The sequence below is a fragment of the Neomonachus schauinslandi genome, chromosome 3, assembly GCF_002201575.2.
Source record: "Neomonachus schauinslandi chromosome 3, ASM220157v2, whole genome shotgun sequence".
NCBI classification, from domain to species: Eukaryota; Metazoa; Chordata; class Mammalia; order Carnivora; family Phocidae; genus Neomonachus; species Neomonachus schauinslandi.
In genome coordinates, this window is record NC_058405.1 from 80,125,509 (window position 1) to 80,152,276 (window position 26,768).

At 37.3% G+C, this 26,768-nt stretch overlaps 1 protein-coding gene across 1 annotated transcript in view; it reads right to left on the minus strand.

The window, feature by feature from the left end:
- Positions 1–26,768, minus strand: part of MPHOSPH8 (M-phase phosphoprotein 8) — a 53,295-nt gene that overhangs the window by 20,336 nt on the left and 6,191 nt on the right. Inside the window, exons 2-5 of the mRNA XM_021678206.2 lie at positions 16,982–17,137; positions 5,084–5,929; positions 3,487–3,586; positions 2,117–2,371 (exon numbers count right to left, since the gene is read on the minus strand). Of these exons, the coding sequence (XP_021533881.1) occupies positions 2,117–2,371; positions 3,487–3,586; positions 5,084–5,929; positions 16,982–17,137 (1,357 nt within the window). The remainder of the gene's footprint in view (positions 1–2,116; positions 2,372–3,486; positions 3,587–5,083; positions 5,930–16,981; positions 17,138–26,768) is intronic.

Genomic DNA, 26,768 nt, shown 5'->3' on the forward strand with positions numbered 1-26,768 from the left:
GTCACCTTGCTAAACATTTAACATTTCTAAAACTTTGTGAATTGAGTTTTTCATATATATAACATCTGATAATGAAGAGCTTTGCTGGGGTGGGGGGAAGCTTCCTTCCCAATGCTTATATCTTTTGTTTTTCACTGTCTTACTGGACTGGGTAGACCTTAGAATAATGTTGAGTAACAGTGGTGACAGATGTTCGCCAAAGGTTTAATGTTTTATTAATTTAAGAAAGCTTCCTTTTATTCATCGTTTGCTAGGTTTTGTTTTTTAAAAATCAAGAATGTTCTTGAATCAGTTTCTCCTTTACACAGTGAATTCCTAGGGAACACCTAACTTGATCATAAGAGGTTATGTTTTTATATACAGCTGGATTCAATTTGCTAATGTTTTGTTTGGGATATTTACATAAGCTTGGCCTGTCATTTTCCTTTCTAACAAAGTTATTGTCTCATTACGGTTCTGAAATTATGATGGGCCTATAGAATGAGTTAGCATTCTTTATTTTTAGGAAGACCTTTTTGTAAGTTTGGTAAGCTCTTGCATATGAAACTATCTGTGCTAGTGTTAAATTTTTAAGGTTATTTTAAATTACTATTTCACATTCTTTAATAGTTACAAAACTATTCAATTTTTGTATTTCTTCTTGGGTCAGTTTTGTTAAACCATATTTTTCCAGGAATTTTCCCATCTCATTCTGTTTTCAAATTTATTGGTAAAAAATTGCTCAGAAAATTATCTTTTTAATCTGGACACAATCTATAACCATGTGTCTTTCTTCACTGGAAATACTGTTTGTGTAAACCATCCTTTTTTCTCCATTATCAGTGTTGCTAGAAGCTTGTCTATCAGTCTTATCAATGAACCAACCTCTGGCTTTATTGATGCTCTTTACTATTGGTGGAGGTCATCAAGAGGATGTGACTTTGGGTTGACCCACAGGCTGGACCTGAGCAATCGGAGGTGTCTCCTTAGAATGTACACACCATTCCCATACCAGGAGCTATTTCATATCCTTGAGAATATAGGTGTTGTTGAGACCATCTGGACTAAATATGTGACTGAACTCAGTTAGAGCCTCTATATAAACTTCTAAGATTCAGGAGGAGGGGTGTGTGTGTGCACGTGCGCTACTCAGCTTGTGGCCAACCAAGGCAAGCTTTGTATATAAGTTCCCTTGTTTATTAAACCTGCTACCTATCAATCTGGAATGGCCAGCGTCTTCCTTTGGTCATTTCCTGCACTCCCCATACCGGGGCTGGTTTTAGATTTCATCCAGGGAAATTCTGAGTTTGCAACCAATACCTACTATCTGTTCTTTACTGTTTAATATCCCTACAGGAGTGCTGCTATTGGCATTTGCCCTGTGGGTAACCTCTTTCCTCCCTCTTATCTACTCCTCCTAGAAAGTGTCCCAATTTCCTACAAGCTCAGCAATGTATCAAAAAGCATGTTTTACCCAGTATTCAGAATCTAGTTGTTCTGCAGTATGAGAGCCACCCAGAGTATCTAGTCTGCCATATATTTTGAAATATTTTAAAAATTCTCTGTTTCTCAAGATTCACAAATAACAGTTTTATCAGGTTAACCTCTTTTGTTTATTCTGTCCTAGTTTTATATACACACACACCACTCTTTTTATTACTCTTCGCTACAGCTATTGTACTCTGACTCTACACATGATTCTCCCCTCCTTGGCAGCCCATTCCAACATCCCCAGGACGGCATTTATAATATAATCTTATTTATCAAGTGTTACTGCAAAATTAAAAGGCAGAATACAAATAAGCCTGTATTTGATAATTTTCTGAAAGAAATCTAGTAAGATACAGAAACAGACTGCTTGACAAGAGTAGGTAATGTAGAAAACCAAAATCTTTATAATTTCTAAATGTGTTGAGCATAGTATAGGAACTCAGAAAATATTTGTTTAATGAATTTAGAAATCACAGAATGACTTAAGTCTTCAATTTTATAAAAATGTATTTAAAAATGTCAGGAGATCACTAAAATCTACTCCATTATTTTCTGATCAGAATTATACTGGGAGAGAAGAGTAAGAGAGTGAAATAATATGGTGCATTTACCCTGAAAAAATACTGCAAAATGACTACACACATACCAGAATTCTCATCTGCTTGGCACATACTGTCTAGAACCTCTTGATCACCTTCTGCAGCTATATATGCCCAAGTATCAGTTTCATCTCTTGTATTTCTCCTTTCTTTAAGTAACTGCTTGTTTTCCTTGGTTTTGTGATCTTCTGTGATTTTACAGTCTAATATTTCTTCTCTTTTCCGATTATTCTCAGGAAATTCAGTTTTTTCTTCTGGAGTTAATTTAAGTAAATCAAATGCATTTCTGATTTCCTTAAATGCTGGTGAAAAATAAAATTGAGAATAAATGAGTCACAAATTTCTGCTGTAACCAAAAGAAAATCTGGGTGTTAAAGGAACAGTTATTTTTGAAATTTTTACTAATATTTGCCTTGGTTATAAAGCATGATCAGATTTACTATTCAAAGCCATGAAGTTATTTCAACTGGCCTTTCTATTGGCTGCTCAATATTTAGAAAGGGTCTCTAAAGTGAATGGCTGTTAATTAAGTGTTCAACACTACTCCCAGTTTTGACAAAGGCCTACTGAAGACAGTGAATCTCAACATAATCCTAGTCATGCCACCACTGTCCTTCTGCTAAAACAACTGCCTACAACTGTATCCTGAAGTTACCCTTGCACAAAAATGATTCCTGGTGAGTGTGCTGGCACCCTTCTGTTTCCCCCACTTACCACCAGGAATCATTTTTGTGCAAGGTTAACTTCAGATACAGTTGTAGGCAGCTATTTAGCAGTTGTAGGCAGTTCTACTTTGAATATTACCCTCAGCTATATACAGCTTTTGGGAGAAAAACCAGGTGAAAATAATCTATCTCTTAGAATCACTGCTTCATGAGAGCATGTGTTCCAAGTACTTTTGGTACAAGAACTAAACTATCCATTGGGGTTGTATTCAAATACTGTTAACGGTGAATGTTTTATAAGGTACTTAATTCTAGTATTGACATGTCACAGATTCTCAATATGTTGTATCCTTCTGATCCAAAATTTATATTCAATATTATATTTATACAAATGACCCAGAGCTAAATACACACATGTATTAACAGTAGTTTGTCTCATTCAGCATCCACTATAAAGAGACATTTACTTTTCTACCACAACTAATTTACAGTATCTCTAATTCTAGTGTACTCCATCAAAAGGAGAAACAACAAAGTGAAGAGAAGAGAAAAAAATTAATTACAGAAACAATATGAACTGTTATACAATAAAGTAATTGTTTAAATAAAAGTAGCATAAAGTTCTAAATTCTCCAGTGAATGCAATTTTCTAATTTGCAGGTTAGAAAAGAGAGACTGTCTTCACAGTAAATTAAATTCTTTGTATAAAAGATGACAATGGTAAATGATAAAATGTTAGTATTCACACTCACTCTTTAATCCCTTTGGCTCTTTACGGCCTTTTTCTTCCTTGTCCAAATCATGCCTTTTTTGGTTTTTTTCTTTGGGTTCATTTTTTTTAATCTCTTTCTCCTAAAAGAGACAAATGAAAGACACAAAACAAGAAGACAGAAAGAACTGATATTATATATCTGAAAATTGGAAAACGCAGGTTCCTGGCATCAGTGGCTGCATTTTAGGTACTATGGCACATAACCACTCATTATTAAATCTTTTTTCACATCAACTGCTTCCTCAATCAAGATTATCCCTCAACCGTGATGATTTACAAGATACCAAATTCAAAACCCAACACCTCATTCTAAATATTTTTTCATTATTAAAAATAAATTCCAAAAAAATTCTCCCATAGTCCTACCAACCAAACATCACTATTTTTATTTCTCCACATTCTCCCTTCTGATCTTTAGAAATTTACATAATTTTGTTGTTTAAAATTCATTTTCCTTGGGGCGCCTGGGTGGCTCAGTCGTTAAGCGTCTGCCTTCGGCTCAGGTCATGATCCCAGGGTCCTGGGATCGAGCCCCGCATCGGGCTCCCTGCTCAGTGGGAAGCCTGCTTCTCCCTCTCCCATGGCCCCTGCTTGTGTTCCCTCTCTCGCTGTGTCTCTATCAAATAAATAAAATAAAAATCTTTAAAAAAATTTTTCATTTTCCTTTATTTATACTGCACAGATATTTTTACATGACTGAGTTCATATGTATAATTTTCTTCAGCTTAACATTTTAAAAACTTTTCTATTTTTGCTACATTGACCTCATAATTAGTATTTCAATAGAGAGATAACACCCAAAGTTGATGCAACAACATTTTCTTAATCATTTCCCTCATGGCTAGACATTTAGTTTGACTGGTATTAGTTTTAGTGAAACTACACTGCCATAAATATCTTTGTATACCTAGCTTTTCCCCCCTTTAAAATGATTTCCTTACGATAAATCCACAAAGAATGGATGAAAAAAAAGATCTTTTTGTAGCCCTTGATAAATATTGCATATATGAATACTTTCATAATGTGGAAAATATTTACATTTTGAAATACCACATAAAAATAATTTTTATAATAATGGGATAAAATCCTATTAAACATTTTTTTAAGATTTAAAGGCTTATAAATATTTGTGCATATTATTTAAGTAAAAAATAGTATATTAAGACAGAAGGGGAAAAATATCAAGTAAGGAAAAGCTAAGCTGATGAAAAGCTTATTTTCAGCATTACTACACAATGCTACATACCAACTGAGTACCCCTAAAAAAAATCCTTTTGTTCACAAATTAGCCCTGAATTTTCTAGTTGTAATCTTAAAAAAAGCAAGTTTTAAGACTAAGAGATAAGCTTCGGAGGTCCAAAAGCTGGATGATCTTCAGCATTTATAACCGCTCCTTCTAGTCACATATTAAGTGTAACTCCCTAACCACAGAAAAATTATTCTTATAGTTTGTTTCACTGTTTCCTCTTTGTTTTGTGAAATTTCTTGACCACTCAAAAAGAGTGCCAGCTTGATCTGAACATTTCTGTATTCTCTGAGATTCTGACTGCCCTTCAACCAATCCCCAGAGTACTTACCTCCCCACCTGAGTCAGGGGACCAGAGGCCTCTCTCTTCCAAACCTGCTCTTGAACTCTTTTGTGTCTGGACAGGTGCAGGTGGCAACTTATCTAACTCTGTGGTGCTTTTGCCTTTGTCCTGATTCCTTTGCTTCTTATATATAGTTTTCTTCTCTAGGAAAAGGTTCCTGTTTTCTAGTGTTTTGCTCTCTTTAAGTTCCTCAGTCTTTCTCAGTTTCTTTCTTTTTCTCTTTGCTTTGACATCTGCATCCTCATCAGCACTCAGAAAGCCATCTGGCTGTTTATCAAAAACATCTTGAACTGCATCTTGCCCTACTTTATCTTTTACGCTTTTAATCTTCTGTTTCTCTTCTCTGTTGTCCGAATGTAAATCTTCATTGTCATCTTCTTGAAAAGAGGAGTCATTAAGTATACTTGATTCAGCTTCCAACTGAGATTCAACACATTTCTCTTTTTTTGTTTTTCTGTTTTCTTTGGAATCTTCTCTTAATTTATTCTTTAAATCTCTCATTTCACCCTTTTTAACTTTCTTTAATTCCTTAGTTTCTTTTGTATCCTCTTTTTTGGGCTTTTTGGATTCCTTTAATTCTTCTTTGGCTTCTGAAATTCTTTTCTTTGTCCTTAAATCAAAAACTAAACTTTCAGAGGAGCTCTCCAGGTCTGGTTTGGATTTATCTTTTAGTTTCCCAGTCTTTGCTTTTTTCTTTTTCATATCATCTGGGCTTTTCTCTTCTCTATGCCTTAATTTTTTCTTTTTCTTCTTTGGAGAAGTATCTTCTTTTGTCTCACTTTGCTGATCACTATCAGAATTTGCCTCAAATATGTCATTATTTAAGGACAGTCTCTACAAAATACAAAAAAAGACTTAATAGTCATTAACATAGCAATTTAAAGGTTTTGAAAAGTAGTACTAATGAAATCTGGTAGAAATGTTTTTATTTTCAAGCAGTTTCTCAACTTCTTATAATTATTTATCTAAATTGAAGTTGTATATTACTTATGTCTCTGATTTAGCAAATAGATCTTGGCGATGACAGTGAGTCTCATTTTAAAAAAGCGGATAAACACAGTGACAAAAAAATGTTAGTGTCGCTGAAGGTCCCAAACTAAAGCAGAAATGAACAATACAAGCCTTATGTATGGTGTATTTTATATGATTTGAAGTTCAAGTTTTCCAAAAAACCAAGAAAGTAATTTGTACAGACTTTCTTGCCTGCCAAAAAAGTAGTTACCACTCCAAATGCAAGGTTTTTAAAGACTAGATCCTAGATATCCTTAAAGGTGCTGTTGTATTTCACAGTTAGTTATACATGGACTGGGCAAGACTGCACACAAATCTTACTTTCCCAATTGATTTGATTTGTGTTATAACCTGAAATACCTCCTATGGAAAATATATTTTTTAATGCTAACAACAACAAAAAAACCAAAACCAAACCCAAACAAACAAAAAACCTCACACCTTAGAAGTATTTATAATAGGGAGCCTGGGTGGCTCAGTTGGTTAAGCGTCTGGCTTTGGCTCAGGTCATGATCCCAGGGTCCTGGGATCAAGTTCCACATCGGGCTCCCTGCTCAGCGGGGAGCCTGCTTCTCCCTCTGCCTTTCTCTCTCTCTGTCTCTTATGAATAAATAAATAAAATCTTTAAAAAAAAGACCAACTTAAAAAAAAATTTATAATAGACACAAAAACACTATGCAAAGTATTTTCAGTTCCCATTTCCCCAAAGTCTCTTCTTCTAAGTGACATGGGGGTGGAAAGGGAGGGAATATAGGGACATTTTAAAAACGTTTTCCCGGGAGCCTGGGTGGCTCAGTTGGTTAAGCGTCTGCCTTTGGTTCAGGTCATGATCCCAGAGTCCTGGGATGAGTCCCACATCGGGCCCCCTGCTCAGTGGGTATTCTGCTTCTCCCTCTCCACAAAATAAATAAAATCTTTAAAAAATGTAATTAAAAAAAAAACCATTTTTCCTATAGTGTCTAAGAAATGAACATCACTGAGGTTAACAAGATAGTGAGAGTATGGTGGAACTGGCCTAACTTTTTGAATCTCCCTGAACTGCTTTATAAAAAGACAGAGCTATGGGGTGCCTGGTTGGCTCAGTTGGTAGAGCATGTGACTCTTGATCTTAAGGTTGTAAGTTCAAGCCCCATGTGTAGAATTTACTGAAACAATTAAATAATAAATAAATAAATAAAAAGACAAAGCTAGTAGGATAGCAAAACAAAACCCCCACAGACAATATCTACAACAAAATTAAATAGCATAATATCCCAGTGAACCCCAAAATATAGGTATGGGGACAAACTACTAAGAGCTATAAGACTGTTATGAATACCTACACAGGAGAAAGCAAATGAGAGAAATCACTACAAAGACTGACAGGTCAACCTGAGAAGAGTAGAAGGAAGGGGAGAACGTGTACATGTACAGGGTGACTGCAGGTTGTCTGTGGACATGTGAAGGGCTGGCCCGGGCCAGGTCCTGTGAACTCTCAAAAGTAACTGCCAATGGTCTCTCTCTTCCAGGATTTCCATGACAAAGCCCCAAAATGAGGAGAAACTGCTAAGATTAGATCCTAAATAAAGTAGGACAGGAAAAATAGAAACAAAGAAAAGAGAAGATTCAGGTATTAGGGGGAGGGGGGCAGATTGTGAGGCAGGGTAAAACCAAAGCCAGAAAAAAAAACCTCATTAAGTCTAAGGCCATATTTTTTAACCCTTCATAAAAATAATAAACTGCTCAGGAGCCATTAAGCTAAAAAAAATTATCTTATTCTCTTCTTTTGCCTTCCAAAACATCAGAAAAAGTAATTTCATATCAATATAAACAGCAGAAAATTAGAGTAAGATGTTTTACTAAGTTGTTACAAGAAAAAACAGACCAAGGAACAGAGTACTCTAAAACAACAAAAGCATGCCAGAAAGACACGCCTACAAGACAGTAGAGAAAATAAACAAAAATTTTGAGGCATCACACAAAAAGACCAAGTCACTTAGAAGAGAAAGAAATTCAGATTCATCTTTAGAGTAGTGCTTTATGCCAGATAACAACAGAATAACACATTAAGATATTCAACAAAAGAAAATGTGAGCCAAGAATTTATATTCAGTCAAACTGGCTTTCAATATAAAGACTGCCAACAATTATTATGAAATACAAGAACTCTAGGAATATTTTTCTCATGAGCCCTTCTACTACAGAGGTGGTTCTAAAACCTTAGCATGCATCAGAATGCTGGAGGGCTTATCAAAACACAGGCATAGGGTGCCTTCGTGGCTCAGTTAGTTAAGCGTCCCACTACTGATTTTGGCTCAGGCCATGATCTCAGGATCATGGAATTGAGCCCTGTGTTGGGCTCTGTGCTCTCCCTCCCTCTGCTCTCTCAATCTCTAAAATAAATAAAATAAAATCTTAAAAAAAAAAAAAACACAAAAAACCCTACAACCCAGAAACCCCCAAAACACAGGCAGCTGGTTGCTCTATCCAACGATGTGCAGCCCAGAGACTGCATTTCTAACACATTCCCAGATGAAGATAACTGATACTTCTGGCCTGGAGTCCACACTTTGAGAACCACTATACTAAAGAATGAGCTTCAGATAACCAATAATGACTGGATAGACATCAAAATAAAGACAGGCAGAAACTATTAAATAGATACCTGCTTTTAGAATTAAGACTGAATGATGGCTATAAGAGAGTACAGCATGTAACAGTCACTAATACTCTTGATAATAGAGCAGCTATCAAAATAATGGGGAGAGAATGGTGAGAAAATACTAAACAATACCTAGTATTCTTGCTGATTGCCTTATAGTTCTAAACTGAGAGTAAAGGGACAGTACTTCAAATCGGATATGGAGGGAAAGGGAACACAGCAAGAACATAAGTACTAATTAACAACCAAAAGAACCTGTTTATCAAATTGAAAAACATAACCACCAAAAAGAAAAAAATCAATCCAAAGAACTTTTGAATGCTAAACATCCTCAGTGAAAATGCTTACTAGGGACAAAAAGAACTGCAAATAAATTTGTTGGAGTTTTACAACAGGATGGGTGTAGGAAATCTGAAACTAACTTCTCATTTTTGTAGGACTGAGTAAATGAGTATATATAACATTGGTGGGAACCAGAGTTCTCACAGTAGGAAAAGGGAAACAGACTATGGCCAGGTAGAATGAGTGGAAACCCTGAGGTCATGGACTGAAATTACAGATACCAATATGAATTTATGACATATATTTTTTCCTTTAGCTCTGGCTACTTAAAGGGCCTAGAAATAATCATACCTCAGTAGTAATAAGTATATCTTTTTTTTTTTTTTTAAGATTTTATTCATTTATTTGACAGAGACACAGCGAGAACAGGAACACAAGCAGGGGAGTGGGAGAGGGAGAAGCAGGTTTCCCGCTGAGCAGGGAGCCTGATGCGGGGCTCGATCCCAGGACCCTAGGATCATGACCTGACCCGAAGGCAGACGCTTAACCGACTAAGCCACCCAGGCGCCCCTACATCTTGGATTTTAATCCTATCCTCCTTTACAAAGAATCAGGATTCCTTGGAGAAATGGCTAATACCAGGGACGGAGTAGGAAAGTACATGGTAACACTGAACACCTTGTCAGAAGAAATGATGTGCTCACAACAGAAGGGGAAACATCAAAAGGACACAAGAGCTGCCTTGAAGGGGCTCCTACTAGCCAAATTTGGAACCATTTTAGCATCAACATGAATAACAGCAGCAGTGGATGACTGATGAATAAAACGATTCCAGGAGTGTGTACTGATACTAAAAAAAATTTCGGGGAGGGAGGAGCTGTTCTTTATAAAATACAAACAAAAAATATACAATAACAGAATTAGAAAAATCAGTGTTTGTAACCACCACAGGAATAACTAATTGAGGGAAGAAGCATCAAGGTATTTTAAAACCATGGGGTGAGAGGCTGTTGGGGAACAAGAGATTCTCAGTCTCAAATGTTACTTATCATTAGGTTACTTACTATCATGCTATTATTTTATTTATTTATTTTTAAAGATTTTTATTTATTTGAGAGAGAGAATGAGAGAGAGAGCATGAGAGGGGGGAGGGTCAGAGGGAGAAGCAGACTCCCCACTGAGCAGGGAGCCCGATGCAGAACTCGATCCTGGGACTCCAGAATCATGACCTGAGCCGAAGGCAGTCGCTTAACCAACTGAGCCACCCAGGCTCCCTCATGTTATTATTTTAAAGGGAAAAAGGTACCTTTAAAAAGAGAGGGAAAAAAATGGGCCTCACTTTATCATAAAATTATAATTTAACACCAGCAATAAATGGGATAATTGAGATATCATACATCTCTTGCCATCATGTAATTACCTATATAATACATTTGTCAGAATGTTCACACTGAATCTAATCACCAGGAAAGAAACCATCTAATTCCAACTTAGGAAAAAAACCACTATTTGTGATTTAACACTAATTATCATTCATCCAGTTCCAATGTGAAGAACTTTCTATGAAACAACTGGTCTGGATTCCTTTTTTTTTTTTTTTAGATTTTATTTCTTTATCAGAGAGAGAGCACAAGCAGGGGGAGTGACAGGCAGAGGAAGAAGCAGACTCCCCACTGAACAGGGAGCCTGATGCAGGACTCGATCCCAGGACCCCAGGATCATGACCTGAGCCGAAGGCAGACGCTTAACTGACTCAGCCACCCAGGCGCCCTGAACTGGTCTGGATTCTTAAAGATCCACATCATGAAAGACGAAAAAAGGAAAACAGGCTATGGAACTGTTCTAGATGAAACAAAATCAGAAGACATGAAACTAAATGCACTGCATGACAGAAAGCAACAAAGGACATCCCAGGACAAACGGGGAAATCCGTATGAATGTAGCTTCATCTTAGCTGTATATTAGGTTAACAGTATTGCTGAGGTACTGCTGATAGGGCACACTGATAAATTTAAAGTTCCCTGAGTGTAACAGTGCAGGAGAATGTCTTTGTTGTTATGAAATACAAAATACGCACTGAGGACTTCAAGTCTGCAACCTGCTCTCAAGTGCTTCAGTTGTCATTCTCTCAACCAAAAGCTACCCTTTTGCTTCAAGCAATTTCTGTGAAAGAGTACTTAATGACTCTACTATTTCAATTTTCCCTCCATCCTAAAGAGTTTACAACTGATTTCCTTCATCTTAAAAATCATTTTGCCTTATTTCACATAGCATAATCCTCTCCAGTTCCATCCATGTCAATGCAAATGGCAGAAGTGAAATAAGTCAAGCAAAGAAAGACAATTATCATTTGGTTTCACTCATCTGTGGAATATAAGGAATAGCGCGGAGGACCATAGGGGAAGGGAGGGAAATCTGAATGGGAAGAAATCAGAGAGGGAGACAAACCATGAGAGACTCCGGACTCTGAGAAACAAACTGAAGGTTACAGGTTACAGGGGGCGGGGGTGAGGAGATGGGGTAGGTGGGTGATGGGTATTAAGGAGGGCACGTGTTGTGCTGAGCGCTGGGTGTTACACACAACTAATGAGTCGCTGAACACTTATCAAAAATTAATGATGATTCATTAATATGTTGGCTGATTGAACATAAGACTGGTTGGTGTTGACCTCCTCATTTCCAAATGATATAGCCTGCTTTTATTTAAATTGTTCCCACTGGTAAAAGGGAAAAGGGTGCAGGGTAGGGTACGGGGGCAAATAGGAAGAACAAATTTCATCTTGGTAGGTGTATGACTAACTACTGCAAAAAAAATTTCAAACAAGAATTACAAAACTCTGAATTATTTTTTCAGAATACTTAACAATCATATTATTACTTGGAACATGGTAATAAACACTATCTTGTACTCTCCACAAATCACCCAATCTACATTTCTAGCCCATATCTTTCTTTTCAACTCAGACCAATATTTCCAATGAACTGGACATCTTCACTTGGATGACAAACCAGTAACTAAAATCTAAAGTGTTCAAAACTGTATCTGTTCCCTAAGTAATACCGTCATTTGTCTGGGTCCCCAAATGAGTAACCTTAGTCATTTCTGACTCTGCTTTTCCCTAGATCAGATCGGTCACTAAATCCTGTGGAATGTGGAATCAGTTCTCCAAACTATGCTACCTTAATTCAGTCTTCACCTCTCCCTGCCAGCAGTGTCTCCCCATTTCAGAACCATGACCACGGTGTCTCCAGAACTCCTGCTAATAAACACAGAGGGATGAATGACAGAATTAGAAAATCACTATTTTCTACCCTCTAATGAGAAAATGGTTCTAGGCAATGATCAATGGCTCCTAAAACCTACACATGAAAAGTTGGGAGTTTTCTAATGAAGGATCAGACTGAAAACACCTAATTTCAATGACTGTATTAATCCCACTGTAAGGGAGTCAACTAAACATCATGTGCTTTCTGATGTGCAGGAGGTGAACACCACTTCCAACTATCCTTGCAAAATAAATAAATTAATTAATTAATAAACCTGAATGTAAATATAATCATGCCTCCGTATCTAGCTACCAGTTTACAGAAATATGGGGCTAGAGGAACGTGTTAAATACCACCATGCACTCAGCCAAACCCAGCACATAGGAAATTCTGCAGAAAATGATGTGGTTTCTTCATCAAATAAACAACATGGGGAATAAAAAGTTTAGAGTAAGATTATCAACGATACATGATGTGTAGACCTTTTTCAAATCTCAAATTTGCTTGAAAATATTCTAGCAAATAGGGGTACCTGGGTGACTCAGTTGGTTAAGCATCCGACTGTTGATTTCAGCTCAGGTCATGATCTCGGGGTCATGGGCTCGAGCCCCACATCGGGTTCCACACTTGTCTTGGAGCTTGCTTGGGATTCTCTCTCTCCCTCTAGTCCTCCCCCCAACCTCCTCCTCTCTCTAAAAAAAAAAAAAAAAAAAAAAAAAAATTTAAAAAAATCTAGCGAATGCAAAGCGAGAGGGAGAGCAGTGGACAGAAAAAGGAAGAATGGCCAAGTACTGGTAATAACGGACACTGGTGATGAATGAACTTTCATGACACTGACCTTCCCAGTTTTGTATGTTCAAATTTTCCTTAATAAAATTCTTCAAAAATAAGAGTCTGGACTATATCAGACACTATATTTATTAAAAATGCTATCCCTAAATAAAAGAAAAAACCCAAAAAGGTATAAATAGTAAAATGTTGATGAAGCAGTGCAGTAGAGGTTCACTATCATATATGAGCCATCGAAGCTCAAGGCAGACCAGTGGTTCCCTGATTGTAGATTATCTGTCCATTAAAAACAAAGGGCTAGACCATATCACACATAAATAGCACCTCAATTTTTTTTAGTTTAAAATACTCAATTTTTTTTAGTTTTGGTCAAAAAAAGATAAAAAGGGAACCAAATGTTAAATGCTGAGAAGTATTTTAATGAACAAATACCATTTCTACATCATGTATATTTTCTGATTAATAGCATTAACAACCATTTTTGGGGATTATTTATTTATTTTTAAAAAATATTTATTTATTTTAGAGAGAAAAAGAAAACACAAGCAGGAGGGGCAGAGGGAGAGAGAATCTCAAGCAGACTTCTCACTGTGCACAGAGCCCAATGCAGGGCTTGATCTCACGACCCTGAGATCACGACCTGAGCTGAAACCAAGAGTCAGACACCTAACTGACTGTGCCATCCAGGTGCCCTTTTTGGGATTATTTAAGAAACCATTTCTAATTTCTGTGATGCTTACTAAGTCCTAAGCAAGCAATGCTCCTAGATTTAAATAGAAAAAGTGACAAATCAAATATTCTTACAGATACTACTGTGGTGAAACCCCTCCATAAGACAAAAATTTTGGTGACTGGGATATATCACAGTTTTCACAGACAACACATATTTGTTGCTTGCATGAACATGGATGATGAGATGAACAAAGCAATTTTCTCCTACAGACTATTTCTATATCTACAGTGAAAAGAATCACAAAAGCATATGAATGGCAAAACTATTTTGCTAAAGGGGAAAAAGATCAGTGACCAGTTGTATTTTTGCCATATTCCTATCCACTGACCTTACCTCAAAGAGTCACAGCAATATACTGGAATACTTAACAGATGAGAGAATTCATGAGAAAGCTGACCTGATATAGGAAATATAAGTTTCAGTCTTTAAAATCTAAATTTTGAATTTTTGAATTTCAGACTCAAAATGTACTTAGAATTTCACATTTTTTAAAAAGATTTTATTTGAGAGAGAGAGTGAGAGAGAGAGAGAGAGCGAGAGATCATGAGCGGGGGGGGGGGGAGAGTAGAGGGAGAAGCAGACTCCCAACTGAGCAGGGAGCCTGACATGGCACTCGATTCCAGGACCCTGGGATCATGACCTGAGCTGAAGACAGACCCTTAACCAACTGAGCCACCCAGGCGCCCCTAGAATTTTAAATTATTTATAAAATAGTACGGAGAGCTTAGGAAAAAAAAAGTGAAGAAGTACCTTTTTTTTTTTTTTTTTAACACTATTTTTAAGTAATCTTTACACCCAACGTAGGGCTCATACTCACAACCCCAAGATCAAGCGTTGCATACTCTACTGACTGAGCCAGCTAGGCACCCCTCAGGTGGAGAAATATCTTTCTAAAATTAGGACAGGATTCATAAGCTTAAGAATACACCTTAAACACCCCAGTCTATCAGCAATCATTCTCATTCAGACCATTATCAATAATTTTAAATCAAGAAAAAGAGCTGCAAGTAGGGTTTAACCACAGGCTTGGTAAAGTAAAAGAGACAATAAAGCTAGTATTCTGCAGGAAAATGAGAAATACACTTAAGGAAGAATTCAATCAAAAAGTCTAAATTTTTTGAGTAATAAGAACCTATCACTTAGTAAAACAAATGTATTTGTGTTTGTGAGAGTGTTTTTAGGGAAAGAAATAGGGAAGGAAAGAATAGGCACCCATTCCAGAAAAGTGAAGTGTAAGTATAGCAAAAGAATTTGAGGAAAAAAGTCTCTACTTTAATGTGAACTCATTTTGTAAAGGGTTTCCTCTACAAAAAATTTAAAAGTAACGAGGATTTTGCTTAGAAATTTAAAAACCAAAAGACCTTGCCACTATAAAAAAATTTAAAAAACTGAGTCCACTATTTTCAATGGATTTCAAGCTATAGCCCAAACTAAAAGGCAACCTACCATAATGGTTAAGAATGTAACTGCCTGGCTCTATCATTACTAACTGATTAACCTGAGCTATGGTTACTTATCTAAACCTCAGTTTCTCATCTTAATGCACATAAAGTGGTGACCCAGTGTTTGGCACATACACAGTATAAGTGCTCAGTAAATACAAGCTGCCTTGTTATTGTTATTATTATTAAAAACCACTACAATCACTCAAAATTGGGTCCTAATATTGTTTTGGTTGAAACTCAAACTGTAGGGAAAGAAGATAAACATTCAGTCCTTAAAATAGAGGCTTCTTTTGTGAAAAATTTTCACTATATAGTTCTAAGTCACAGAAGCTCTTGCGAGTATTCTAAAAAAATTACAATAATTTCTAATGAAAAAGAAAACTAAAAGCAAAATCAAAAAGTTGAGTAAGAGTTGGTTCAATTTATAAATAGAAGCGATAAAAGAAATTTACATGGAAAAGTACAACAGGAAATTCTTACAAGATTTATACATAAATCCAATTCAATTATTTGTGGAATAAGAGGACCAAGGATAAAACAATAGAAAGAAGAAAACCCTTACTCCAAGTTTTTGCATCTGTTTTAATAATAACCCACTCTAGCCCACCATGAAATCTTTTTCCAAACTGCTGATGATATAAGTTTAACTTATCTGGGGCACCTGGGTGGCTCAGTTGGTTAAGCATCAGACTCTTGATTTCAGCTCAGATCACGATCTCAGGGTCGAGAGATCAAGCCCTGTGTCAACTGATCGTGTGTGTGGAGGCTGCTTGGGATTCTGTCTCTTCCTCTCTTTCTGCCCCTCACCCTGCTCGCACTCTCTTTCTAAATAAATAAATCTTTTTTTAAAAAAAAGTTTAATTTATCTGCGCTCCTTTGATCTCTTAATCCTTACCATCCGAAAGAGTTTACTAAAAAGCAATAAAGTAGCTAAAAACTAAAGTGGGAAGAGAAGAGAAAAACAAAAGACCTGGGTAATCAGATCTGTGAATAATCTCTAATGGATTAAAATTTATAGCTTTATAAAATGATCTAAGACTTATTTTAATTAGCAGAAAAATCAGACATAATATGTTGATAATGCAAATTAAAACAATTGTTTACTATTATTATTATCATTATTATTATCTATAGCAGCAACATGAATACTACAAAAAATGTTCCTAAGATACACAAAAACAAGATGGTCATACCATGGATGAACAAATAAAGTTTTGACATGTTTTTAACCTCCCCACTTTCACCTTACTCTTAACTAAAAGAAAAGTATTAATCAACATGTCCAAACTATACTTGTTTGTCAACTGTGATCATAGATTGACTACAGAAGGAAGAGTTTGGCAAAAATCAATTTAAGCATTCTGTGAGAATCAACTGGCTATACAGAATTTACGATATACAGAATACTATATATTTTATTATTTGTAATTTTTTAAAAAGACTTTGAGAGAGCAAGAGAAAGAGAGAGAGAGCAAGAGCTTAGGGGGCAGGGGAGAAGAGGGAGAGGGAGAAACAGGCTCCCAAGTGAGCAGGGAGCCAACGTGGGGCTAGATCCCAAGACACTGGGATCATGACCTGAGCCAAAGGCAGACACTTAACTGACTAAGCCACCCAGGCATCCCTATTTGTAAATTCTTTGCTGCACATTCCTTATGTCAGTAAAATTTATAGTAAGTTTATTATACTAAAAAAAAGAAATATGAAATAAAACATGATACCTGAATATCCTTCTTGACCGGCTTAGCTTTGTTCTCCATGACGTTCTTCCTAAATTCGAGAAGAACTTCTTTACAGTCCTCAAGATGAATCTCAGGCTCCCAAGTATCATCATCTGATGTGTATCCTTTCCATCGAACTTTGTAAAGGATTTTACCCTATTACAGAATTAAAAACAGGCAAATAAAGGACATTAAATTTGATAATTTAAATGATTAACTTTCCAGAAACATACAATCCTGAGAATATACAAATGAACTTGAAATGGAGATTAATATCATTATAAAGCATGTTAATCTCCTGAAGCAAGTGCATTTAAGAAAAAAGTGTCACAACAAAACTAAAAATAAACAAATGAAACTATACCAAACTAAAAAGCTTCTTTACTACAAAGGAAACCACCAACAAAATGAAAAAGCAACCTACTGTATTGGAAAATATTTCCAAATCACGTATCTGATAATGGGTTAATACCCAAATATATAAAGAACTCATACAACTCAATAACAAAGAAACAATCTGACTAAAAAGTGGGCAGTGTGAATAGACATTTTTCCAAAGAAGACATACAAATGGCCAACAAATATATGAGAAGATGCTCAACATCACTAATCATCAGGGAAATGCAAATCAAAACCACAATGAGATCTCACCTCATCCTCTTATTATCAAAAGGAAAAGAAATAACAGGTATTAGAAAGGATTAGAAAAAAAGAAAACCCCTGTGCGCTGCTGGTAAGAATGTAAACTGGTGTAGGCACTATGCAAAAACAGTAAAAAGGTTCCTCAAAAAATTAAAACAAAAACAAAAAAACCTACCATAGATCTAGCAATTCCACTTCTGGGTATTTATCTGAAGAAAACAAAAACACTAACTCAAAAAGATATATGTACACCCATGTTCACTGCATTACCACTTCAATAGCCAAAAAGTAGAAATAGCCCAAGTATCCTCAACAGATGAATGAAGAAAATGCACGCGCACACACACACACACAATGGAATATTATTTGGCCATAAAAAGGAATTCAATCTTGCCACTGGCAACATGTTTGGACCTCAAGGACATTATGATAAGTAAAATAAGCAAGACAGAGAAAGACAAATACTGCGTAATCTCAATTATGTATGGAAGGAAACAAAACAAAACAAAAACCCAAGCTCATAGAAAAAGAGAAAGGACTGGAAGTTGCCAGAGGCAGGGGTTTGGGGTAGAAGAAATGGATGAAGGGGGTCAAAAGTTACACACTTCCAATCATAAACTAAGTCACGGGGATGTAATGAGCAGCATGGTGACTACAGTTAATAACACTGTACTGCATACTTAAAAGTTGCCAAGAAAGCAGATCTTAAAAGTTTTCATCACAAGAAAAAAAATTTTGTAACTATGTAAGGTGATAGATATTAACTAGACTTATTGTGATGATTTTGCAATGCATAAAAATATCGAATCATTATGTTGTACACCTGAAACTAATACTAATAGTATATGTCAATTATACCTCAATTTTTAAGAATTAAAATAAATAAACAGTATTGCTGATCTACTTTTCATAAATTGAAGATTGAGGTCTTTCTCTGATTACATAAGCAATGTGTAATCTTTGAAAATCAATAAAAAGGAAAAAAACAAAAATCACCCATAGATGATAGAGGGAACATACCTAAATATCATAAAAGCCATATGCGAAAAACCCAAAGCGAGTATCATCCTCAATGGGGAAAAATGAGATCTTTACCCCAAAGGTTGAAAACACAACAGGGATGTCCACTCTCACCACTGTTGTTCAACGCAGTACAGCAATCAGACAACAAAAAGAAGTAAAAGGCATCCAAATCAGCAAAGAAGAAATCAAGCTTTCACTCTTCTCAGATGACATGATATTCTATGTTGAAAACCCAAAAGATTCCACCCCAAAATTGCTAGAACTCATACAGCGATTCAGCAAAGTGGCAGGATATAAAATCAATGCACAGAAGTCAGCTGCATTTCTATACACTAACAATGAGACACAAGAAAGAGAAAGCAAGGAATTGATCCCACTTACAATCACACCAAAACCCATAAGATACCTAGGAATAAACCTAACCAAAGAGGTAGAATATCTGTATTCTGAAAACTTTCGTAAGAACACTTATGAAAGAAACTGAGGAAGACACAGAGAAATGGAAAAACATTCCATGCTCATGGACTGGAAGAAAAATATTGTTAAAATGTCTATGCTACCCAAAGCAATCTACACATTCAATGCAATCCCTATCAAAATACCATCAACGTTTTTCACAGAGCTGGAACAAACAATCCTAAAATTTGTATGGAAACAGAAAAGACCCCAAATTGCCAGAGGAATGTTGAAAAAAAACCAAAGCTGGGAGCATCACAATTCCAGACATCACTGTATTATAAAGCTGTAATCATCAAGACGGTGGAATAGAATAGAGAACCCAGAAATGGACCCTTAACTCTATGGTCAACTAATCTTTGACAAAGCAGGAAAGAATATCCAATAGAAAAAAACAGTCTCGGGGCACCTGGGTGGCTCAGTCATTAAGCGTCTGCCTTTGGCTCAGGGCATGGTCCCAGGGTCCTGGGATCGAGCCCCACATCGGGCTCCCTGCTCCGCGGGAAGCCTGCTTCTCCCTCTCCCACTCCCCCTGCATGTGTTCCCTCTCTTGCTGTGTCTGTCAAATAAATATCTTTAAAATCTTTAAAAAGAAAAAAGAAAAAGAGTCTCTTCAACAAATGGTGTTGGGAAAACTGGACAGCCACATGCAGAAGAATGAAACTGGACCATTTTCTTACATCATACACAAAAATAAACACAAATGGATGAAAGACCTAAATGTGAGATAGGAATCCATCAAAATCCTGAAGGAGAACACAGACAGCAACGTCTTTGACCTCAGGTGCAGAAACTTCTTACTAGAAAGGTCTCCAGAGACAAAGGAAACAAAAGCAAAAATGAACTATTGGGACTTCATCAAGATAGGAAACAATCAACAAAACTAAAAGACAACCTACAGAATGGGAGAATATATTTGCAAATGTCTTATCAGATAAAGGGCTAGTATCCAAAATCTATAACGAATTTACCAAACTCAACACCCAAAAAACAAATAATCCAATCAAGAAATGGGCAGAATACACGAACAGACATTTCTCCAAAGAAGACATACAAATAGCCAACAGACACATGAAAAAATGCTCAACATCACTCATCATCAGGGAAATACAAATCAAAACCACAATGAGATACCACCTCACACCAGTCAGAATGGCTGAAATTAACAACTCAGGAAACAACAGATGTTGGCAAGGATGCAGAGAAAAGGGAACCCTCTTACACTGTTGGTGGGAATGCAAACTGGTGCAGCCACTCTGGGAAACAGTATGAAGGTTCCTCAAGAAGTTAAAATAGAATTACCCTATGACCAGCAACTGCTTACTAGGTATTTACCCAAAGGACACAAACATAGTGATTTAAAGGGGGCACCTGCACCCCAATGTTTATAGCAGCAATGTCCACAATAGCCAAACTATGGAAAGAGCCCAGATGTCCATTGACAAGATGAATGGATCAAGAAGATGTGGTGTGTATGTGTGTACACATACACACACACACTGGAATATTACTCAGCCATCAAAAAGAATGAAATCTTGCCATCTGCAATGACATGAGGGAACTAGAGGGTATTTTGCTAAGTGAAGTAAGTCAGTCAGAGAAAGACAATTATCATGCAATTTCTCATATGCAGAATTTTACAGATGAACATAGGGGAAGGGAGGGAAAAATAAAATAAGACAAAATCAGAGAGGGAGACAAACCATAAGAGACTATGAACTATAGGAAACAAACTGAGGGTTGCTGGGAGGGGATGGGATTACTGGGTGATGGGCATTAAGGACGGCACTTGATATAATGAGCACTGGGTGTTATATGCAACTGATGAATCACTGAACTCTACCTCTGAAACTAATAATACACTACATGTTAATTGATTTTAAATAAAATTTAAAAAATAAAAATATTTTAAAAATCACCCATGGGGCGCCTGGGTGGCTCAGTTGTTAAGCGTCTGCCTTCGGCTCAGGTCATGATCCCAGGGTCCTGGAATCGAGCCCCGCATCGGGCTCCCTGCTCCGCGGGAGGCCTGCTTCTCCCTCTCCCACTCCCCCTGCTTGTGTTCCCTCTCTCGCTATGTCTCTCTCTGTCAAATAAATAAATAAAATCTTTAAAAAAATAAATAAAAATCACCCATAGATATTGATAATAATTTCATCTATTTCCTTCACCCTTTATATATTTACAAACGTAACTATAAATATGTATTTTACATATATTGTTTAAAACACTGGTATGATACTTTGTTTTTTTCACTTAGATATGGAACACCTCTTAATGTTTTAGTATTTTTCTTTTTTTTTTAAGATTTTATTTATTTGCGAGAGAGAGAATGAGAGACAGAGAGCATGAGAGGGAGGAGGGTCAGAGGGAGAAGCAGACTCCCTGCTGAGCAGGGAGCCTGATGTGGGACTCGATCCTGGGACTCCAGGATCATGACCTGAGCCGAAGGCAGTCGCTTAACCGACTGAGCCACCCAGACGCCCATGTTTTAGTATTTTTCAAAAACATGATTTTTACTGATGGTTCTAAATACAATAAAAAACACAACAAAAACTATCCCTTTGGAAACCAAAGGTTGTTTTGTTTCTGATTTTTGTTTTCATAAGCAAAGCTGTTACCTACTAGTGCATCTTTGATCAGATCTCTAGAATAAATTCCCCAAAGAGAGAACAATGGGATCAAATAATAAAGCCACCTAAACACTGTTAAAACACACTGCCAGAAAACACACTTCCAGAAAAGATGCTCTAATTTACATTTCCACCAGATAAAAGACCTCATCTCTGTATATCAGAGGTCAGCGAACTGTAGCAGGGCCTGCCACCCATTTTGGTTTGGTCATCCTGGGAGCTAAGAATGGGTTTTACATTTTTAAATAGTTGAAAACAAATCAAAAGAATTACATTTGTATCAAGCGTTTTATAATCTGTCATGCATGGACTAAATCTTGGCATTTATTAACTCATTTAATCTTTACAACAACCCCGTAAAGTACTATTACTCATTTTATAGAGAAGGAAACTGAAGCTTCTAGATAAAGTAACTAGTAAAAATTATACAGCTGAAGAGTAATTCAGCTGAAATTAAAACCCAAGGGCACTTAATGCGCTTCTGCATATTATCCAACACTGTAAGGACGGTGTGTAAAATGTCAAAGGTGGATGCAGGTTAACACATTCTAGTGCACAGCATGGAGCCTACCTAAAAAGCATGTGCATATACTCTTAGCTGATATAAGCACTGTCCCCTCACCCTGTTATGTAACTGAACCATAAAACTGTATCAATTTAGACTTAGTTATTATTTTAAAATCATGAGATTTTGGGGCGCCTGGGTGGCTCAGTCGTTAAGCGTCTGCCTTCGGCTCAGGTCATGATCCTGGGGTCCTGGGATCGAGCCCCACATCGGGCTCCCTGCTCCGCAGGAAGCCTGCTTCTCCCTCTCACACTCCCTCTGTTATGTTCCGTCTCTCGCTGTGTCTCTGTCAAATAAATAAATAAAATCTTAAAAAAAAAAAAATCATGAGATTTTTCAGGATTATCTTTTCAAAGTTAATCTAAATCTACTCTTTTCCCATTATTTCTTAGTTTCCAATCCTACTAGGTGCTGATGTTGGTCTTTCTATAGGTAACAAGAATGATTGAAAGGCAGTATAGGCATGTTGAAGGGTAAATGGGGAGGGAGCAGCACTTGGCTTTGGTTTGGAAAGCTTATTGCCTCAGTGGTTGTATGAATAAAATCAGGTAGGTGTTAAGTGTAAGCTAGTATGGTGCTCTGCAGTACATGTGGAAAACTATTTCATATATTCCTGCTTCTCAGTCAGATTGGGTATTGAGCAAAAAAAATAAACTAGAAATTTGGAGAAGCAAAAATTTGGAATATATACGATTAAGATTTGATAGCCATAAAACATTAAAAAGAAAAATTCTTGGGTGCCTGGGTGGCTCAGTTGGTTAAGCGACTGCCTTCGGCTCAGGTCATGATCCTGGAGTCCCGGGATCGAGTCCCGCATCGGGCTACCTGCTCAGCAGGGAGTCTGCTTCTCCCTCTCCCGCTCCCCCCTCTTGTGCTCTCTCTCTCTCTCAAATAAATAAATAAAATCTTTAAAAAAAAAAATTCTTGTGAGTGAGAAAATGGGCAAAAGACAATAGGTAATTTTAAAATTTTTTTGTAGTTTTATATATGTTTTTTGGTATATGTATCTTAAAATTTGCCATTTTAACTATTTTTAAGGGTAAATTCAGAGAGACAGAAATGGCATTAAGTACATTCACATAGACAACGAGTTATCATGACTGTCCACCTCTAGAACTTTTTCATCTTTCCAAAATGAAACTGTCCTATTAAACAGTAATTCCCCTTCCCCTGAGCCCCTGGTATCCATCATTCTACTTTCTGTCTCTGTGAATTTACTTATTCTAGGTACTTCATGTAAGTGGAATCATGCAATATATGTTCTTCTGCTTCTGGCTTATTTCACCTACCATAATGTTTTCAGGGGTTCATGTTATAGAATGTGTCAGAATTTCCCTCCCTTTTAAGAATGAGTAATATTTCATTATATATATATATATATATACATATATATATATATATACACCACATTTTGTTTATTCATTCACCTGTTGATAGACACTTGGTTGTTTTCCATTTATTGGCTACTGTGAACAATGCTCTACTGGACATGGTTGAACAAATACCTGTCTGAGTTCCTGTTTTCAGTTCTTTTGGGTATATACCAAGGAGCAGAATTGCTGGGCCATGAGGTAATTCTGTTTAACTTTTTGAAGAACAGCCAAACTATTTTCCACAGTAGCTTTACCATTTTACATTCTCACCACCAGTGTAAGAAGGATCTAATCTCTCCACATTCTCACAAACACTTGTTTTCTATGTTCTTGTTTGTTTTATTATAGTCATCTAGTAACTGGTGTAAGGTAGTATCTCATGGTTTGTTTTTTTTTTTTAAAGATTTTATTTATTCATAAATAGACACAGATACAGAGAGAGAGAGAGAGCATGAGCAGGGAGAGAGGCAGAGGGAGAGGGAGAAGCAGGCTCCCCCCTGAGCAGGGAGCCCGATGCGGGGCTCCATCCCAGGACGCTGGGATCATGACCTGAGCTAAAGGCAGACGCTTAACCATCTGAGCCACCCAGGCGCCCCGTATCTCATGGTTTTGATGTGCGTTTCCCTAAGGACTAAGGATGTTCAGCACCTTTTCATACGCTTATTGGCCATTTGTGTATCTGTAGAGAAATGTGATCCTTTGCCCATTTTTAAGTAGGTTGTTTGTCTTGTTTTTTGTTTCTGTTTTTTAAAATTTTGTGTTGTTTTTGAATTATAGGGGTTGTTTATATATTATGGATATTAATCTCTTGTCAGATTTGCAAATATTTTCTTCAGTTCTGTGGGTTGCCTTTTCACTATGTTGATACTGTTCTTTGATACACAAAAAGTTTTTAATTTTGATGAAGTCCTTTTACCTATTTTTTCTTTTGTTTGTGTTTTTGGAGTTATATCCAAGATTGCATTGTCAAATCCAAGGTCCTGAATATTTACACCTATGTTTCCTTCTAAGAATTTTATGGTTTTACCTCTTAAATTTAGGTCTTTCATTCATTTTGAGTTAATTTTTGTATAAGGTGTGAGGTAGGGTCCAGCTTTCCTTTTTTGCATATGGAAATCCAGCTGTTTCAGCACACTTTGTTTTCCTATTGATTGGACTTGATACCCATTATGAAAAATCAATAGGCCACAGATGTATGGGTTCATTTTTGGATTTTCTATGTCTGTCCTTATGCTAGTACCATACTGTTTTGATCACTGAATATTTGTAGTAAGTTTGCAAGTCTTTTACCTTGTCGGCTAAATTTATTCCTAAGTATTTTTTTTTTTTTTTTTTTTTTTAAAGATTTTATTTATTTATTCATGAGAAATAAGAGAGAGAGAGGCAGAGGCAGAGGGAGAAGCAGGCTCCCCGCGGAACAAGGAGCCCGATGCGGGACTCGATCCCAGGACCCCGGGATCACGACCTGAGCCGAAGGCAGACGCTTAACCGACTGAGCCACCCAGGCGTCCCTATTCCTAAGTATTTTATTCTTTTTTAAAAATTATTTATTTATTTATTTGAGAGAGAGAGAGCAAGAGCAAGGAGACTAGACAGAGGGAGAGGGAGAAGCAGACTCCCCACTGAGCAGGAAGCCTGACGCGGGGCTCAATCCCAGGACTCTGGGATCATGACCTGAGCTGAAGGCAGAAGCTTAACCGACTGAGCCACCCAGGGGCCCCTTAGTATTTTATTCTTTTAGGGGCGCCTGGGTGGCTCCGTCAGTTGAGCATTTGCTTTCAGCATGGGTCATGATCTCAGGGTCCTGGGATCGAGCCCTGCATCAGGCTCCCCACTCAGCAGCCAGTCTCCTTCTCCCTCTCCCTCTGTTATCTCTCTTGCTCTCACTCTCTCTCAGATGAATAAAATCTTTAAAGAAAAAAAAGTATTTTATTCTTTTAGATGCTGTTATAAATGGAATTGTTTTCTTTTTTTTTTAAGATTTATTTATTTGAGAGTGTGTGCATGCATGTGTTGGGGAAGGGGAAGAGGGAGAGAATCTTCAAGCAGACTCACCACTGAGTCCTGAGCCCAACACGGGGGCTCAATCCCACGACCCCCATGAGATCATGACCTGAGCTGAAACCAAGAGCTGGGACGCTTAGCTCACTGAGCCACCCAGGCGCCCTGGAATTGTTTTCTTAATTTCCTTTTTGGGAGGAGCTTAGGAAGATGGTGGAGTAGGAGGACCCTAAGTTCACCCTGTCCCATGTTTACAACTAGATATCATCCACATCCAAGACAATAAACTGGAGAGTGGTCTGAAGACTGGCAGAACAAACTCCACAACTAAATATAAAGAAGCTGCATCTGGGGGCGCCTGGGTGGCTCAGTCGTTAAGCGTCTGCCTTCGGCTCAGGTCATGATCCCAGGGTCCTGGGATCGAGCCCTGCATCGGGCTCCCTGCTCAGCAGGAAGCCTGCTTCTCCCTCTCCCACTCTCCCTGCTTGTGTTCCCTCTCTCACTGTGTCTCTCTCTGTCAAATAAATAAATAAAATCTTAAAAAAAAAAAAGCTGCATCTGAAAGGTCTGAAAGATCAGAAAGGTGGAGAGAGGCTGCCTGCAGGAGTGAGGGAGCAGTGTGTGAGAATAGGGCAGAAAAACAAGTCCTTGCACCAGGGACCTCACATGGGAAAGACTAATCCCCTTAATGTTTGGAGGAACTGAATTCTGTGAACTTGTAACACCAGAGGGAGCTGGAGCCTGGAGCTTTAAAAGTCAGCTGACTTCAGTGTTACACTGGCCACCAGGGTGAGTGATAGCTGGGTCGATATCCCAGAGACAGGAGCACGAGGACAGGCAATATAAAAACAGCAGTTTATAGAATACCAGGGGCAGGCAGGGGTGCCTGAGTGGCTCAGCTGGTTATGATACTAGGGTCCTGGGATTGAGCCCCATGTCGGGTTCCCTGTTCATCAGGGTGCCTGCTTCTCCCTCTCCCTCTGCACTCCCCCTGCTTGTGCTCTCTCTCAAATAAATAAATAAAATCTAAAAAAAAAAAAAAAAAAAGAACACCAGGAGCAAACGGGAGACAGATCTGTTCATACTGATTTCAG